This window comes from Hippopotamus amphibius, chromosome 1 (assembly GCF_030028045.1).
Source record: "Hippopotamus amphibius kiboko isolate mHipAmp2 chromosome 1, mHipAmp2.hap2, whole genome shotgun sequence".
NCBI classification, from domain to species: domain Eukaryota; kingdom Metazoa; phylum Chordata; class Mammalia; order Artiodactyla; family Hippopotamidae; genus Hippopotamus; species Hippopotamus amphibius.
The window spans coordinates 83,515,372-83,535,853 of record NC_080186.1 but is presented as its reverse complement, the minus strand read 5'-3'; the positions used below and the strand labels follow the sequence as shown (position 1 = coordinate 83,535,853).

Genomic DNA, 20,482 nt, shown 5'->3' with positions numbered 1-20,482 from the left:
AACATGCAGATTATTGCTTAGAACTTGCATATATTTTTAAATGGCACACAAAGTATACAAACATTTCAAATTTTTAAGGGAAATACCGAAAGATGTCTATTAATCCCTCCAAAGCACAACCAGAAAGAAAAAAATACTAAATTGCCATTTTAATGTCTGATAAATCTGAATAACACTGATTTGTAAATTACCAAGTCTTACATTCTGTAAATAAAATAAAAGTTCTTCAGCCTTATGGAAATACATTAGAAGGTATGTTCTCAAAATGTTAATATATTTTGAAAGACTTCTAAAGCCTTTGACAATTAAATATTAATGTGATACATTCTCAGAGAAACATCGTATATCATTATAGCTGTCACATTTACTGCAGTTTTCAAGTAACTTTTTCAAATTAAATCTGTCTAAAAGTTATTACAAAATCAAATAATTACCAAAAAATCTCATAACTCATCCCAATTACAAGTTAGTACGAGATTATTATCAATGCAAAAATTCCTTGAGTAAAAGGTAGGCATAATCATACTAGAAGCAAACCAAGCAAGAAACAGAAAAACATACAGCATATTTTATTTACAGTTATATCTTTATGCTTCATTAACTAAGAAGCAGCAAATACTTTAATGCACACTTAATTACAGAAAGAATTACATAACGATATAAAGGGAAAAAACATACAGATGATAATTAACGAGTTTTCAGCCAGAGGTATTTATATCTTTGAGATTTAGAAATCTTTCTTTCTCTTTTTTTTTTTTTTTGGTCTTAAATATAGGGCCTGATTTCAAAACTGTCTACTGCTTAGAAGGAATCAGTTTCAATGCAGACAAACCAATCTTCAGCTTCACTGCTGTCCAAAATATTTTCCAAGAAAGGTATGACCTTATCAAAGCCAAAAGAGATAGTCTGAGGTCTGGGCTAAAAAGGGACAAGGTTCAAATCCCTGGATGTTGTACTTTCAAAAAACACCCTGAGTAATCCACTCGCTGTAAGCTTGTTTTTAAAAGAAACAGGACCGTAACTAAGTTTGCTTGATTAAAGAGCAGGACCCAATAACAATGCCACAGACCAGCACACCCTCCTCATAACATCCTCATAACACAGAGCCACCTCAGTGCCTCCTCCTCCGCGTGTCAGAGGGTCAGAGGAAGAACATTTAGATAATTTACATGCCTGCAATGAAGCCCCAGCTGAAACATGTTATAAAGCTCTTCCTGCTAAACTAGTTTGAGAAAAAGAGACTACAGATGTTTCTCAATAAAACCATAACGTTATGAGCTTTGCTTGGTGTTGTAAATAAGTATTATTAAACGTACTAAATGGCTTCATATAGCCTCTTAATAAATTATGGTTTGTCTGTTCGCTACTTAAACTTACTGCAATTTTTTTTTTCAACAAAGGAACATACTTGTGAACTTTTAAATTTGCCACAATAGACTGGGAAGCTTACAGGTATGAGGAGACCTCAAAAGTTGACATAGGAAGGCATTGGCATAAAGGAGGGAGGTGCTGATGAAGTCTTTAGGGTATTAGGAGGAAGAGATGGAGGGGCTCAAAGGCTTCAGAGAGGAAACTTCTGGATTAAGGGAGGAATATCATGGTTTTTAAGGCCACATCAGTCATGCGGTCTCCTCCAACCCCAGGTCCTGCTGGTTTTTCCTTGTTCTCACACATATCACACACAACTCGTGTCAGAATTCGCTTTCAGTAGCTTTAGTGTGTCTATCATCAACCAGCTGTGGTTAAGGCTGGGAAGCTGTGTGTGCCCGGGGCCTCTCGCTGCTGTGCTGGTTTGCACCTGTTGAGACACACTGTACCAGACTTCTGATAAAATTATACCAGTTCGCTTCTTATGGAATCCAGAACACACAAATACATAGTCTTCTATGAAGTATAATTGATGATGTCAACAATGACATGGACTTTTCAATTTCATCCAACCGATTAAACCACTTAAAGCCAATTCAAATGTATATTTACATGTTTGGAGTGAAGAGTAACCTAGAAACTGAAATTTATTCAAACACCTATTTTAATAGTGTCTTTTGGAACATGTTTATTTTCCTTAAAAATGAAGCAGAACAAACACGAATATTACAACATACTTTCCCCCTATATATCTCCATGAGAAGAATATTTCTAAACACATGATAACAATTGGTGTAACCAACAGTAAAGGGAAGAACCATTGTCCAAATGCCCAATGCACCTCAGAGAAAGCATAAAATTTAAAAACTGATACTTTTAGCAAAATTTTGATTTGAGAGAAATAGGTTATTAAAATTTAGAAAAGAATTTGACTCAAACACCTATAAATTTGGCAGTTTTTAAAACTAGACCTTTACAACAGTACTGGGTCATCCACAGTATATCAGTCACCCTTAGGAATGGTGAAGACATTATTATTTCTCTTAACATAGGGCTAGCCCAGTAAATAACAAAACTGAACAGTTGGAATAAAAACTGCATTTCAACTTACTGTGATATAGCAAGACAATTTAAGCAAGAGTTCATTTCTTTGCACTCAAACATAACTCCATATTGAGTTTAAAATAAATGCAAATAATATTCATTAAAAAGATTTTAGACACAATAATGCAGACTCTATAAACTCAAGCTCATAATTTCTAAATTCTCCCCAATAAAATACCTAATGCAGAGTCTATGATCATGCATGCTATTTAGTTGATTTTCATTCATTTTCAAAATTTTGTAAGAATTTTTATTTTCTAGAGTATTACATGTTCAGAGAACATCTTTATAGTTACAAGTTGTCACTAATCTTTTTCTACAAAAATAGAGTTACTTAAAAATTTATACCAATTTGCTTTCATTTTCTATAAATATTTTAACAGTTGTTAAATATCAGAATGCCTAATAGAATCATTTAAATTAATCCATGTAGTCAAAATATTTAATATGTAAAATGTCTAGCAAAAGTTTGTCATTGATAAATGAAAAATTCATCATTTAATAAATGAAATGTTCTGTTTTCAACTACTTGTATCTTAGGTAGGTGGATACAATCACAGAACAGCAAAGTATAGCTCCTGTAAAGATCTGACTTAAAGTAGCATGGCAGCTTGTCATGTCTTTTCCATTTCACATCTGCTGTATAAGGAAGTAGGTAGAATCTACTTTCGGATATTGAATCTGGATGTTAAATTAACTGTCATGCAGCCAGCGTAAAGTAAGAATTGCTGACTAGGGAATAACAAACTTTAGTTCAACACATTATTTTACTTACACTTACTTAGTGAGGGGCTATACTACTGAAAGGTGCTGTCAGTGAAAGTAAAAATGAAGTTTTAAGCATGAAATAACAACTATAAAAACTGAAACCGCTATATGGAAACTCACTAGTATTATATCGCTTTACAGTCTTCATTTTGATGGTGGGTTTAAAATCTGCGTTCAGAAACTATAGAAATATCCAAAGAGTCAAAAATATTTATTTCAAGTTTTGTTTCTTTCTAAAGGAATGAATTTCCAAAATAGTTTTCTAATATAAATGTTTTCCTTTTAAAAAGCCATTTTTCTTGTGAAAGAGCAAGAAAAGAACAAGATAAAACCACCAGCTTTCCTACTCCCTCTAAACAACCAATACATGTTTACATGTCTATGTGCAGAAGGCAGTAAATTTAGGAACAAATTATCAATGTAATATTAGTAAATTTTAAAACAAATATTTATATTTTACATTACATTAGGTCTTTCAAAAGTAAGTGTACCTGGTAGAAGCCAATCAATTTCAATTTATCATTTAGTTACTGACTGAGATTTCAACTACCTTCTTCAAATGTTCTACAACTTCTCAGGCCCTAACGGCACTGGACAGCCAAGTTAAATCAAATCACATCAGATGAAAAGTCTTGAAACACCCAGCAAGCCACCCTTCATCATCACAACACAGGAGATGAGAATGAGCCACACATTCTCCTTCAAACTGAGAAACTGGATGGAGTAGGTCTTTTGGTTTGGGTTCAGTTGAATTCAAGTATTTACCACTGATTAATTTTTTTTCCTTACGTAAGAGCAATCATTAAAGTCAAGTACTTGAGAAAATAAAGGCAATAATAGCTAACTATATAGTTCTATATTTGGGTTGTAAGGACTAAGCAGAAGCAAACATATGCCCACACACACAAACAGAAAAAAAAGTCACCAGTCATTCATCCTCACACAAAACAATAATATTGATAATCAGAATGCTTGGATTAAATTATCTTTTTCCTGTCCTTTAGGAAAGATAGAAATTCAAAGCACTCAAAGTGCTGGTTAAGCAAGCGTGCATGTAAATTGTAAGTAAAATATGAATACTGTTTTTTTTTTTTCTTGTCGTTTTGGTCTCATCAAGAAGAGGCCTACCTTAGGAGCATGATAAACACATACTGCATAAGACTTTGGTGCTAATGATGTTGGGCTCTTAACTCAGGGGAAGTTTGGCAAATAGAAATAATATATTTTTCATAGAAAAAGTGCAAGGGAAGCAGATAGAAACAGCAGTGTTAAAGCTTTTTTCTTAATGATTCCTCCTATTAGCCTAAATAGTCATCCAGAACATGCATGTTTAGAAGAAAGAATTCATCTCTTAAGGAGCTCTATTAGATCAGTCTTAAGCTTTACTACAAAAGAAAAAAGCAATAATTTGGTAAAATGTTAAAAACAGAAATAACAAAGTGATGTCAGAAAAAAATCTAAAAATGCAGGAAATATTTTCCATGACAACTAATTAAAGATCCCCAAAATAAGCAAAATACTTCATTATTAGTAGATGATAGCATATCTAAATGAAAAAGACATCACTTCTAAAAGCCTAAGAAAAAGAACATTTCAACAGTTTGGAAATTAAGCCCTACACAGGTATTGACAGCCATAATAAGAAATGAGTGCAGTACAACAAAATGTGGAGAGCTATTTACAGATTTAAAAGCAGTTCTCATTCTTTCAGCAAAATCGGTGACATAACCAAGTGCACCAAATTAGCATAGTCATCTTTTCACAGAGAAAAATACCAAGGCCGGTTAAGAGAGTTCTAAAAAGATTCACCACCATATTTATAAATTTTTATTTAAACCTTTAAGATTTTATCCATGCTTATAATGCAGAAGAAAATCAGAAAATAAATCTTGGATAAAAACTAAATTTTAGTTTCTCTTTTCTAATGGTTAAAAGACACTGAAACCGTGAATAACAAGTATAATTAATAAAGAAGCACAAGAACATGCCAAGAATTCATCCTATCAGAAGATATAATGTGGGTAGTAATGAAGTATGCTTATCAACAGCCCACTTTTAGTTAAGTTTTCCATTCTGAAGACTCTTCTTGGCTTTCTCTTGTCTTATGAGAGAGATGACTTTGACGCACCCCTTTGAAATTTTGATCATCCACATGACATTCAACACATCCAAAACTACACAAGTAGAGATCCAGGAACATTGAATTAAAAATCCAAGCTTCACGTAGGCATCTGTTCCTAACACGGAGTAAATGTAGCCATAAAAAGGAGGTATAGAGGCAATCCGCACTATGAAGAACACCACTGTCATGAGTATTCCATTGGCGACATTAGCCTTGGAAAACTTAGGATACTTCAGAGCCTCAAAGAACCACCTGGGAAAAAAATTAAAGAAATATCACATTTATTCTGCATATCTGAGGTGTAATGATTTCTAGTTTTCAGTTTTTAAAATTTAGAACACCCCCCCTAAGATTTATATGGCAAGACAAGCGCCTAGAATAGTCAACATAATACTGAAAAAGAACAAAGTTGACAGATTCACTTTCAGGACCTATTATAAAGCTACAATAATCAAGACAGCATGGCATTGATAAAAGAACAAATAGACCAATGGAACAGAACAGAGAGCCCAGAATTAGACACACACAAATATACTCAACTTACTTTTGATAATGGTGTAAAGGTAATTCAATGGAGAAGAGTCCTTTTAACAAACAGTGCTGGAACAATAAGATATCCACATGCAGAAAAATAAACCTAAGACGTGAGGCAGAGACCTCACATCTTACACAAAAATTAACTTGAAATGGACCACAGACTTAAAAGTAAAATACAAAACTATAAAACTTCTAGAAAAAAAATAGGAAAAAATTTGCATGATCTTGGGTTTGATGATCGTATTTTAGATATAATACCCAAAGCATGATCCATAGAAGAAAATATCAATAAGTGGGACTTTGCTAAAATTAAAAACTGGCTTTGTGAAAGGCAGTGTTTAAAAAAATGAAAAACATCCAGACACTGGGAGATAGTGTTTATTAAATACACATGTGATAAAGCACCTGTATCCAAAATGCATAAAGAACTCTTAAAGCTGAGCAATCAGGAAACAACCCAATTAAAGCATGGGCAAAAGATCTTAAACACCTCATCAGGGACTTCCCTGGTGGCACAGTGGTTAAGAATCCGTTTGCCAAAGCAGGGGACATGGGTTTGATCCCTGGGCCGGCAAGATCCCACATGCCACAGAGCAACTAAGGCCAAGCACCACAACTACTGAGCCTGCACCCTAGAGCCCATGAGCCACAACTACGGAGCCCACGTGCCACAAGTACTGAAGCCCACGCACCTAGAGCCTGTGCTCTGCAATGAGAAGCCACCACAACGAGAGGCCCGCGCACTGCAATGAAGAGTAGCCCCGCTCACCACAGCTAGAGAAAGCCAGTGCGCAGCAACAAAGACCCAATGCAGCCAATAAATTAATTAATTTAAAAAAACACCTCATCAGAGAAGATAAACAAAAGGAAAAGCATATAAAAAGATGTTAAACATCATTTGTCATTAGAAAAATGTAAATTAAAACAATGACATATTACTACATATCTATTAGAATGACTACAATCCAAAAATCTGACAATACTAATTGCTAGCAAAGACGTGGAACAATAGGAACACTCATTTATTGTTGGTGGGAATGCAAAATGGTAAAGCAACTTTGGAAGACAGCATTGCAGTTATAATGTTAAGCATATTCACAGCACACAATCCAACAATCACACTTCTAGGTATTTTTCCAATTGATTTCAAAATATATGTCCACACAAAAACCTGCAATGCAAGTGTTTACGCCAACTATATTCATAATTGCCAAAAACTGGAAGTAACCAAAATGTGATAGGTTGCTTCACAATGTTATTCACAATGTAGTATGTGAATGGATAAGCAAATTGTGGTACATACATACAATAAAATACTATTCAGCAATAGAAAGGAATAAACTATCAATTCATGTAACACCACAGGTGAATCTTAAATGCATTCTGATAAATCAAAGAAGCCAATCTGCAAATGCTACCTACTGTATGATTCCATTTATATGACATTCTGGAAAAAGCAAAACTATAAAGAGAAAAAACAGATCAGTGGTTGCCAGAGGTTCAGGGAGAGAAGGAGAGGGTAGAACAGGTGAAGCACAAGCAATATTTTAGGGTAGTGAAACAATTCTGTATGATACTGTAGTGGTGGGTATATAACATTACGCATTTGTCAAAACCACCCATAGAACAGCATGAAGAGTGTATGCAAATTTAAAAAAATCAATAGGAGGTTGGAGGATGCCAGCCAGAATGTAGCCTGTGACAAAAGAATCTAACTGCATTCAAATACATGACATAACCTCACTGAAGGGAGTGGGGTAAAAATGGGTGACTAAGTAACTTTGGAAATGAATTAAGTCTGTAAGACTAAAGACAAAAGAAACTGTACACAGGCACTGTAGTCTAGCTGGTAAAACTGTTATGGGGGGACAGGTTAATAATTCTGAAACCATTATACATGTATATTGGAATTTAGCAAATAAGTAAACTTCTCTGATGGTGAAGTGGGGACCGGATTTCTCATTGCTGGAGTGGAGAGCTACGGACAACAGAGTGCAAAAGCCGAGACGGATCCACATGATACTGGATTAGAGTTGGAAACTTCAGTATAAACCCCTGCTTAGTTTAATACAGATATACAGACGGACATATATAGAAATATTATAGATATGTGTGTATACACAGGTTAGTATATTTCCAAGTGGTCAGCTGGAAGGGGATAGAAACAGTGATGCCCCAGGAGCGGTGAGCACACGCAGGGCCCACATTTCGGTTTCTATACCCGTCTCCAATAAAAGGAAACAGACTTCTTGACAAATGGCCGATTCTATGGTTTGGAAAGAGAATATAAATATAAACCTAGAGTATTTTTTTAGTATCAGAAAGTAAAGAAGTGCTGAAAAAACAAAATGATGAAGGTATGTCAAACGGACACAGGGGGCAATGAAAGAGCTCCCAATGGCAAAAGTTGTAACAATTTGAACAAAATAAATAATGCAGTATTGGATTCAAGCTCAAAGTATAAAATAAATATCCATGAAGCCATGGTAATATAAATGAATGAATGAGTGAATGAATAGGGGAGAAAAGATAAATATCCTGTACAGAATAATTGCAAATAAGTTATGTAGATACTGCACCCTCAAAGAGGTGAAGCATAACTCCCCACTCTTCAAGGGGGAACTATGTGTAGTGACTTTGTTCCAAATGGTTAGGTACAGAGGCAGGTGGGGTGGAAACAGTAACTTTAAAATTGAGAAATCTTACAAACCCTACCTCAGCCAGGTGAACAAGGTAAACATCAACAGTGATAAACCATGTCTATGCATGTAGTCCTGATATAACGTGATGAGAATGGCACTTTACTTCTGTGGTCTTCCTCCAAAACCCCCATAACCCGAGTCTAATCATAAGAAAAACATCAGACAAGCCCAGAGTGAGAAATATTCTACAAAACACCTGACCAGGACTCCTCAAAACTGACAAGGTCATCAAAACAATGAAAGCCTGAGAAACGGTCACAACCAGGAGTCTGAGACGTGACAACTAAATGTAATGTAGCATCCCTGATGGGATCCTGGGATAGAAAAAGGACATTAGATAAAAACTATGGAAATATGAAAATGCCATGGCCTTCAGTTAATAATAATGTATCAATATTCATTCATTAATTATGACAAATGTACCCTACAAGTGTAAATATTAATTAACAAGAGGAGAATCTGAATGTGAGGTATACGGGAACCCTCTGAATCATCCTTGACACTTTTCTGGAAGTCTAAAATTATTCTCAAGTAAAAAGCTTATTTTTTAAAAATATAGCTAGTATTTGCTGTATTCTACTTTTTCCTCCTTAAAAAAACTCTCTTGCCTAAATGTTACCTCATTATATTTTGGAGGTTAAATTGTAAATGTAGTAAAATATATCCATGTATCTTAATATTCAATTTGACTGAATTAGTCACGACTAAGCTAGAAATTGCTCAACCTCAGAAACTAAAAATTAACTGTTAAAAAAAAACCTTAAAATATTTTACTGAGAGTTTAAAATATCAAACAGAAATGATTTGTAGGATAAGAGGGGTATTACAATTTATAAGTATTATATATGTAGGCTGAAAAGAGAAGGGCTAAATTATTCAAGGCAGTTAAGAAAAAACTATTTAGGTAGCAATGATCAAATTAATAAAATAATATCACAAATAGGAAAAATGTCACTGAAGCAGTAAAATCAACATCTCTTGCTCTATCCAGATTTCCTATCCTCCAGCCTTCTCTGCTCCAAAGTTTTCCCATCTGATCCTCAGCCACTCATTTCTTTGACTATGTGGTGGCCTTGGGTGTAATCAGAAATGCTTTACCTCAAATAACCCATCCCCTTCTAAGCACAACTCGTAGTACCCCCTATTTCACTTTACCCAATTCCTTCTAAATCTCTTTTTTGACCTCCACTCCCAAATCCCTCACTATCAGCCTCTGATTCACTTCCTTTCCTACCTACCTGAACTTGGTTACCTTCAGAACACACATGGGCACCCTCAGTTCTCTTGCCACTTCATCTATGACACTCACCCTGCCTATGCCCAACTTCTCATCAAGCCAGCTTTCCTTAGGCAGAGTACAGACAGAAGGTGGGTACTGCACCCTGTAGTGAGAATGCCTGGGTTCAAACCTGCTTCTGCCATTTAGCTGCTGTGTGGTCTTACCTCTCTGTTATTGACTTCTATGTCTCAGTTTTGATCTCTACAAATCAGGGATAATGATAGCACCTCCCTAATACTATGAAGCTGTTGTGACACATAGTAAGAACTGCCCCGTACTAAGAGCTCAATCAATAGCTCTTATTACTCACCAATACTGACATTAAGATAAACAGCACAAATGTAACTTAAAGAGCTCGGAACGTCAACTGAATTCTCAAATTCGCTGGGTGTTCCTTTTACTTAACTCCACATTTTCTATAGAATTGCTCCCAAACCTCCGTCTCAACAATCAAGTCACTTCCCTTTCTCATTCACTTCTACTTCTCAATCCCATCAGAGGAGCTGGCCTCTTCTAATACTAAGGTATTCGAGTCCATCAACCGTGAATTCCTGAAACTCTGACCACAAGGCCTCAAATCTTCTTCTCAGGGACCTTTCCCTCTATATTCAGATGAAGAGGTTTCTCTTGCCCTCTCCAAGGCCAACTGCTTCTGTGCCCATGCTCTGGGACTTTAGGCCATCAATCTCCCCTTTCCCTTGCTCCATCCAGTTCCCTTTCTTTGGACTGATTCTTTCTTCTCTCTTACCAACATACAGAATTCTTCCTAACCCAAAAATCTCTCCTTCTCTGCTTCACTTCCCTATCAAACTTTTTAAAAAGAGAAGTCAACAGTATATTCACAGACAGTCTTGCTAGTACAATATGATTGCATTCCCCTACAAAAGAAATTGGTCACCAGTGACATCCCCATAACCGAGACAGCGGATTCATCTCAGCCTTCATCCAAGGTGAACTTTCTATAGCATATAACACTGCCAACCATCATACTGCCTTTCTCCTTTCCTGACTTCCATGATACCATTTCCTCCTGATTCTCCAACTACACTTTCTCAGTCTCCGCCTCCTCTACCTGTCCCTTAAATATTTGTGCTTCCTGTGAACACTTCCTTGCATGTGCTCTACCAAGGCCATTTTATCCATTCTCAGGGGCTTAAAGGGGTTCAGAATGAGCCTCCCCAAATGTGCCACTTTGGCATGCAGAACATTTTGAGCTGAAAGCAATTAAGACCCAGCAGACTCAAGAAAAACTCCTACCTCTCCCTTAACTACCTGAAAGAATTTAGACAGGTGTCCTGGCCCAGAAAGAGAGCTATTAGCAAAGAGAGAACTTTTTGTCTGAATGACCTATCTGTATGGCAGGACAAACATCTAATTACCACACATCTGCTCTTCTTATTGTCCTGGGAATCAACCTCCCCTGCAGGCCCCTATCCCATTCCTTAGCTCAAGATGACTTATAAGCCTTGATTGCCCAGCTTGTCCTTGGGTCTTATTGTCCTGTGGGACCCCCACACATATGTAATTAAATCTGTTTTTCTCCTGTTAATCGGCCTTATGTCAATTTGATTATTAAACCCACCAAAGAACCTAGACAAGTAGAGGAAAAATTTTTCCTCCTCAAAGGCTCAAACACCCTGACACAAATCTCTGGTTTCGAGTCCTCTCTGAGGGTCTGCCTGTAGTTCCATATTTCTGATTTATTGCTGAGCACCCTCACCTGACAAATCACACATTCTCAAATATGCCTAAAACCCAACATGCCTAAAACCAATAACCTACTCTTTTCCTAACCTCCCTTTCCTCCATGACCACCACCACAGAAAACTCCCCACATTAATCAATGGGATCACCATTGACTTAGTCATCCAAGTCAGAAACCTGGAGTCGCCCTAGACTGTTCCTAGTCTGGAGTCAAGTCCTATTGATTACATTTTATCTCCTAAGATTCTTTTTGTTTTAGCTCTTTATTGGAATATAATTGCTTTATACTGTTGTGCCAGTTTTTGCTATACAACAAAGTGAATCAGCTATATTTATACATATATCCCCATATCCCCTCCCTCCTGTGACTCCTTTTCACCCTCCCCATCCCAGCCCTCTAAGTCATCACCCATCATCAAGTTGATCTCCCTGTGCTATGCAGCAGCTTCCCACTAGCCATCTACTTTACATTTGGTAGTGTATATGCGTCAATGCTACCCTCTCTCTTTGTCCCAGCTTCTTTCTAATCCTTCCCCAACTCATTCCGTTCCACGTGCTGCCATATAATTTTTGGTCCTCGGTGTCTCTTACCTAGATGACTACAATAACCCAACACATCTCCCTTAACTCTACATTTCTAGCCTTTTCTCTTCAATGCCACAAGTCCTACATTATACTTAGCCTAGACTACCTCCTGTTCTCCAGCACTTTATGCATTTTCCAAATTTTTGATTGTCTGGAAAGGTGATTATCTAAAAATCTAAACTTTAAGAGCTTGTGCTTTGGCTTTACTGTACAATCACTGCATTTATCTTTGGCCAATTTTTCCCTGTGACTGGTGCCTGATCTTTAAGCCAGTCTCTTTGAAAGGAAAGAACACATATATTAGTTCAAGATGAAATAATATTTATATAATTGTCCTTCTCTTTCTGTCTCATGTCAGAAGGACCACTTATTTTATTGGAACCTACCTCTACTTATCTAATTAGAACACCCCTTCATTCCAGCAAACAAAGGCTAACAGTTTGTGAATATATGTATTGATGCTAAGAGGGAGACGAGCAGAAAGAAGCAAGACATGCATGTGGGATGGAAGGCAAGAGGGAAAACAAAGTCTTTCACCACCATCCACAGTTGTTTCTTAAATGGAAATAGAATAAAAGATGGTAGATTGTATGTGCTTGTAATCCCCATAGAGAAAAACCTATCTTTGGTCATTTAGCATTCCTTCCTCCTCCTCCTCTTCTAAAGGGCTTAGACCTTCTGATTAAGTTTCCTGGGAATTAATTGTGCAGAGCGCGGTACCAAGCACATGCAGTGTAAAAACAAGGTATTAGCAGGTGTGATTCACATTTGGAAAGAGGAGAGAGGGCTACTTTCAGGTAGAGAAAGAAAGAAAGAGAGAGAGAGAGCGGGACAGAGGGAGGGGATGGGAGCAAAGAATCTATCCCCCTATATGGTACCAGTTTGATGAGTTTGAGGAGTTGAGAGTTAGAAGTGTGAGCTTTGGGAAAACTAAAGGGTCCAGGAGATATTGTGAGTTCAGGAGAAATGAAGAGAATTTCAAGAAGTGCTGTTGTAACAAACTGGATCTTTGTTGACATCCTTGGAAAAACTCCAATAAGGATTTAGATGCTGTACTGTTTCTGGGACTCTACACGGAGACTGGGCTGTGAGCTGACCCCTGGGTGTTATCTTAGTCGCAAATGTAATTCTTTCAGGCATGTGAACATTTGTATTTAATAAATATTAACTCTGGAAATTTAGGAGTTCATGAACTTAATTTTAGAAAGGTTGTCCTCCACCCAGTCGTATTCTGGCTCCCTTTTACTTCTAAACTTTTTCTTCATTGTGTCTACTCTTCCTTCTCTTATTTCTCAATTCTAGACATTCAACTTTACCTTTTAAACACCATCTTTTCTCATGGCTTCAAACGTAACCTCTATCTGAACATTTCAAAATCCCTCTCTCTACCTCTTACTACATTTCCACTCAGATGCTCTGTTTGTCCTCTTACCCAGCATCTCCAAAGCAAACTCATCACCTTCCTGCCTACTCTTCCTAATCCTCATCTCTTTTTATTCCTCCAAGTCCAATGTAGAAGACATCTTAAGCTTGTCTTTTTTTCTATCTCTAATTTCTTATCATTACCAATTTCACTTTTTCTTACCTCAAAAACCTTTATTCCTTCATATCACTCTATCCTCACAGCCTAATTTGGGCTCCTATTTATTTCCTGGACTAATGAAATTAAACCAGTCATTCACACGACTAAGAGCTGTATGCTAACCTTCTAACCCAACCTTTTGCCTGCCATCTTACAATCTACCCTACAAATACCAAAAAGTAGAATTACTCAGTGCTATTTTCAGAATGTCTTTCTCCACTAGAATACATTCTTATTGTCCACTGGTCAAGTTCAATCAGCTATCCCTGGCACTCAGCACCCTCTCTATCCACTCTCCTCCTAAGATACACTCTTTGATCCTGGAAGTCTATGCAATTTCTCTTTCACATGGCATGATTATTCCACTTTTCAAAAACATATGTTCATTTCTTTCTTCTCTCTCCCTTTCCCACCCACTTCTAAAAATAATCCTAAAATATTTAAGACTATGTCCCAACTTCTCTTTAAAGCCTTGCATGACAAATATCAATCAGTAATAGGTCTTAAAACGTGGTTCATGGACCACTGAAACTTTTGGAGGAGTCTACAAGATAAAACTATTTTCATAATAATACTAAAATATTATCCACCTTTCTCACTGTGTTGACTTCTATACTGATGGTGTAAAGTACTGATGGATAAAACTGTTGGCATTCTAGCACCAATCATAGCAATGGTACAAAATGGTACTAGTTGCCATTGTAATCTTGACTGCCACATATTTGCAGTTAAAAACAAAACAAAACAAAACAAAACAGGGGTTGAATGGAGAAGTTTCATTTAAGAATGTCCTTGATGAAGCAGTAAGAATGATTAATTATATTAAGCCATGACCTTTGAGTCTTTTTAATATTCTGTGTAATAAAATGGGAAGTACACATAAAAAAAAATAAAGCACTTCTGCAGCAAAGTACAACAGTTGTCTGGAAGGAAAAACCTTGGATGATGATTTGAACTGTGAGCTAAACTACCTGCTTTTCCTATGGAACACTACCTTACTTCAAAGAATAACCGACAAACAATGGTTATTGAGACTTGGCTATTTTCTCAAAAATGAACAAAGTGAGCTTGTCACATCAAGGAAAGAAACTTGACAGTATTTGCTGTCAATGAGAAAATCTGAACTTTCAAATCAAAAATCAGAATTCTGGAAAATCTGTGTCTGCCACTGTGAGTTTGATAGCCTCCCAATACTTAAAAACTTTTCTGACGAAGTCAGTAATGGGTTTTTAAAAAAATATTATCTAATAAATGTATCAGTGTTTATTATAAGACCTACATAATTCAGTGAACCAATATTTTCCAAATGACTAAGGCATAATGACACAAAATTATGCATGAGTAATAGATTCAAAGTACAAGAGAGACCAATGGATTTGAATAGAACAGTGTATCAAAAGTTCACTGACATAGTTTCAGATTCCACATTTAACTAACCTTTAAGAAACTATCTCTTGCTATATTTTTGGAGTAGTATTAAAGGAGAATATCCCCAATTATTTGAAAAGTCCTACTGCATTATTAATCCTGAGAGGTTGATTTTTTTTTATTATGCTTCAACGAATACAACATTTCACAGCAGACTGAAAACAAAAGCAGACTTGAGAATCCAGCTGAATTCCATCAGGCTAGACATTAAAAAGATTTGCAAAATGTACAACAATGACACTGTTCACATGAAAAACTTTTCATTTTGGCAGTGTAGTTTACTTTTCACAAAAATTACATTAGCATGAAATATTGTTAATATTAAATGACAAATATTTTTAAATGTTTCCGTTTTAACTTTCAATCTGGTAAATATCTATAGATATAAGCCTATAGGAAGTAAGAATTCATTGAGGTCCTCAATAATTTATGAGATCAACAAGTCTAAGAACAGATGTTTTAAACCATTAATACCAGTGTTTTTCTTCCTGCCCTTTTTCACACAATGTCTTATTTTACTATCTCATATTTTATGTTAAGTCCTATTTCCTCAAACAGACATGACACCAGACACTCTAGTGAAGCTCCCTAAGGCAGGGACTGGGACATTTAGGTACTGGGAATGTATTCAATAAATACTGAAGGAACATATTAAGGAGCATAGGTACAAGATTTTATAAGGTATTTAACCTTAATAGCAATTCAAAAATACATCCTCATAACAGTTAAAGGCATTTAGGCAAAAAAGAAGTTACCGCCATTAAATTACTTTTTACAAAAAGAAAACTGATGCACAGGTATAACTCAGCAGCAGAAAATTAATTGAAGCCCAGGTGTCTAGGCTTTATACCCCACCACGTGCATCCCATGTGCCTTCTTAAATTACACAAAGCTCTAAAATAGAGAGAACATAAAAATACCACAAACTAAAGAAAACAAACTATGGAAAACTCTAACAGTGCTTAAGTAGCTGTGCTAAATTTTGTTATCATCTCCTTGCTGCATCATTATACCATCTCTTGCTCATATTCCAACCCCACTTCTCAATATCTTCATTTACAAAGGACTTGTAGCCTTTAAATATAGGTACAGCATAGCTTTTAACTATAAAATTAAAGAGTAAGTTAAACCATCTATAATGTGTTTTCTCAAAAAGGGTTTCAAACGAAAATAAAGTTCCTTTAAGTGTCAAAGTTAATTTTCTCCTGCTTCAAAATCTCAAATCTGAACCATCTTCCAGAGACAGACATTGCTAAAGCTTAACTGATCACCTCTTGGGACTCCTTCATTCAGAAAGCAATTAAACCGCTACTATGTGCCAGACAACGTGAGGATGCAGGATCATGCCAAGTTCAACAAAGTTTGGCTCTTGACCTAATGAAATGCAGAGATAAATAAGAAACAGGACAAGGAGGAAGAGAACTTTACAATAGTTTATTAATCATAATGGTATAACTGTGTGTCGCTATTACAGAAGTACAGGTAAGGGACACCCAACCCAGCCTGGAAGACACTGGTTTCATGATGGAAATGCCCCTTGGGCTGAGTTGTGAAGGCTGAGCAAAGAGCCAGGAGGCCTTTCCAGCACAGGGACAAGTTGGAGTGCGAGGAGATTTTTAAGGGAAAATGTGGCAGAAAGAGAGAAGATAGCTCTACTTAGCTTTCTGCGTCTCATTGCAGAGTCCATATTTTATCCTGGAAGCAGCAGGAGTCACTGAGAGGATCTAACCAGGGGGCTACGTGATCATTTTTGTGTTTTAGGGAGATCGCTGTGGGAGATAATAATACAGAAGAGGATGAAAGGGGAACAGGACTGGAGGCAAGCAGACTGCCTAGAGCAGGGATAAGCAAACTTTTTCCAAACTTTACTCCACTGAGTATACACTAAGTAAGGGGCTTTGGAAGCTATACCGTCTCTGTCGCAACTAATCAACTCTGCCGTTGTTGTGTGAAAGCAGTCTCAGTAAATAAATATGCATGGCTGTGCCCCAATATAAAGCTTTATTTGTAGAACAGGGAGCAGGTCTGGCCTCCAAGCCTTAGTTTGCCGACCCCAGTCTAGAACAGCACTGTCCAAAAGAATGTTCTGCAATAATGAAATGGTCCATAGATATTCCACCCAATTCAGTAGACCCATGGGGCTAAGAAGCACTGGAAATGTTACAAGTTCGACTAAGGAATTGAATTGTCAATCTTATTTAATTTTGGTTGAATTAAATGTAAATAGTCACATGTGGCTTGTAGCTACTCTACTGGACAGTACAGGGCTAGAGGCTGGTTCAGGAATCAGGCAAGAGATGATGAACTAGGGCACTGACAGCAGAGATGGAGAGGAGATGGCCAAGGCAAGAAGAGTTTAGGAGGTGATACAGTATGACCTGGGATGGACCAAATACAGGTGAGGGAGAAACAGTCAAAGATGATTCCCATATGTTGAGCAGACATAACCAAGAGAATGGCCGGCTCACATGCTGAACAGGAGTATATAAGAGAATACAGAGGGAAATATGCCGCATTCTATTTTAGACATGTTGATTCTGATGTGCCACCTGGGAGGAGAAAACACTGGACTATAATACAAAGAAGCAGGTAATATTAAATATGCTCTTTTTACAGAGGAAGCCACTGCACTTTAGGAATGTTACAATAACCTAGCCAAGGTCAGAGCAAGTAAGTGGCAAGGGTAAATTGCAGCTTGAATTTATATGATTTAAAATTCTTTCATAGCCCATTATACCACGTTGAGCAAATGGTAACAGAGGAAAGCTTGAAAGCACAACTCGCTCCAGGAGAAGCACAGAGAAGATTGGTGGGCCCAGAAGAGAGCCCTGGGGAACACCAGCATTTGAGAACTGTCTCTGACAAAGAAGACTGAGAGAGGATGGTCGGAGGACTACAAGAACCAGGGAAACGCAGTGTCATGAAAGCAAGGGGAGTTATGGCATTAGAAGAAGGAGGGGGACAACAGCATCGAGTCCACAGAGAGATACAGTAAGATAGGCACCAAAGAGAGTTCACTGGATTTTGCATCTGGAAGGCAAATCATTCCAGCCAAATGACAGAAAAGGAAGCCTAGTTTTAATGGGTTAAAGAACAAAATAGATACAACAAAGTAGAGAAGGCAAACATAAATTATGCACTTCCAGTGTTGACTAGGTTTCAGCATATTCAATATATACTACATTTAGCACTTACTGCATATGTACTGAATGACAAGCACTATGCGAGGTGCTTTACGCATGTATGTAAACATACAACAAAACATATAACCACAAAAAATCTTCACAATAAACTGTGAGACCTATAGGTATCATTATCATTATTTTATAGGTAAGAAAACTGAGGCTCAGAAAGATTAAGTAATCTTCCACAGACACACAATGGTAAGTGGGGGAGCTTGGATTTGAAACCAGGTTTTCTGCCTTCAAAGAACATGCTCTTTGCTCTCTATACTTTCACATCATCAGCGTTTTTAAAAATTGCAGAAGTCTTATTCTAAAAACTTTAAATGGCCAAGCCTAAATATCTTTTTGAAGAAATAAAATTATAACATATGAAACACTGGCAAACAAAATAAAAACAGTACATAAGTACCTGGGAAAGAACAGTTTAAGCAGCAGATTTGTAATCTAAGTTATCCTGTTTCGGGGGTAGAAGGACCATCCTTCCACCTTTGGCAAGAAAAAAGGTGATGAGGCTAATTGCTTGGTAAGCATCCTAATGGTATCTGTAACAGAAGAGTCTTCATCCATGGAATGCTTTCAGGATATACCTAGTCTAGGATTGCTTATGATAAATGAACCTAGAATGTATGCATTTATGGGGTCTGACCCCCGCCCTGGGAATGTTATATAACCTATGCAACTATCTGAGTATTAAATGGAGATGCTTCATAACCAAGAGAGCTCCTTCTATGTCAGCAATATGAACTATACATACCACGTAGAGACCTCATAGGTAACCTCATTCCAGAGTGTGCCCAATGCAAAAAAGACCTAGAAGCCATGCTGGTGGTCCTGAACATAGCCTTGCCTTGCCAGTGTCTTGTGATTACTTGTGTCCTTGAGATGATTAGTAAAGCTTGATACAGGGTAAGCTCCCTAACTCGCATGAGTCTGATTCGACTCCCAATTCTCTGGGTCATCTCTGTACTAAGCTATAAAAGGCTACATGTAATTGTGGGAGCCTTCCCTGGGTTTGGCATTTTGACCTAAGACTTGAAAGATAGATAAATTTTTCAAAGATGGAAGGAAAATCGAGGATGTAAATAAAGGAGGAAAAGTGAGAAAAATCCACAGGTGCATGAGAGAGTAAAGGTACAAAATTAACTCTAATGAGCAGCAAGAAATAAGGCTAGAGGCATGGAGCACATCACAGAGAGCTTGAAAAGTTCAGAGAAGAATCTGAAGATGATGTAGTGTTTAGCAAGAAAGTAAGGTACTGAAAATGGAACATAAGAAAGATGACTTTGGAAGCACTGTGAGGAAAAGATGGAAGAGGGGGTGGATGCGGAATTAGGAAGTCCGTTAGCAGGCTGTGGCAGTAATCAACCATGGAGGTTCCGGAGGTCCTAAACGAGGACCATGGAAGTAGCTAAACATTACACAGAAAAAATGTCAGCAGACCCTGATAAATGACAAGATAAGGGTAATAATAAAGGATAATAAATCCATTGTTAAAAATGAGCAACTGCCTCCCTCCAGGTGGAGCTTACTTTCTCTCCCCCCACCCCCTTGAGAGGGGGCTACAGTTCATGCCTTTCTTTCCAACAAGAGAGTAAAGGAAAGGAGAAACTTCACAGTGGAGAAACTTGGCAAACACCACCTCAACCACGTGACGAAAGTTCACCTCCCCAGCGATGTCATGTGGATATCATGCAGCTTCTGATATGATGTAATGAGAAGCACACTTCACCTCTATAGGGTTCCTCCCCAAAACCTATAACCTCCATCTAATCATGAGAAAAACAGTCAAATCCAGATTGGAGGACGTTCTACACAATAACTGGACAGTATTCCTCAACACTGTCAAGGTCATGAAAAACAAAGAAAGACTAAGAATCTGTTACAGACCAGGGGAGTCTGGGAAGACGTGACAACTAAATGCAGTGTGGCAGCCTGGGCTAAATTACAGAACAAAAAGAAGACCCTAATAGAAAAACTCATGAAATCCAACAAAGGCTGGAGTTCACTTCTTAGTAATGTATCAGTGCTGGTTTCTTGGTTTTGACAACTGTTCCATGTGATGTAAGATATTAATTATAGGGAAAACTAGGTGAAGGGTAAGTGGGAGTTTCTGTGCTA

General features: G+C 37.2%; 1 protein-coding gene across 11 annotated transcripts in view; it reads right to left on the bottom strand.

The window, feature by feature from the left end:
* Nucleotides 1–736: 736 nt before the first annotated feature.
* Nucleotides 737–20,482, bottom strand: part of TLCD4 (TLC domain containing 4) — a 114,856-nt gene continuing 95,110 nt past the window's right edge. For all 11 annotated transcript variants that reach the window (XM_057718287.1, XM_057718216.1, XM_057718236.1 and 8 more), the window contains one exon: nt 737–5,614. In XM_057718287.1, the coding sequence (XP_057574270.1) occupies nt 5,296–5,614 (319 nt within the window). In that variant the 3' untranslated portion in view covers nt 737–5,295. The remainder of the gene's footprint in view (nt 5,615–20,482) is intronic.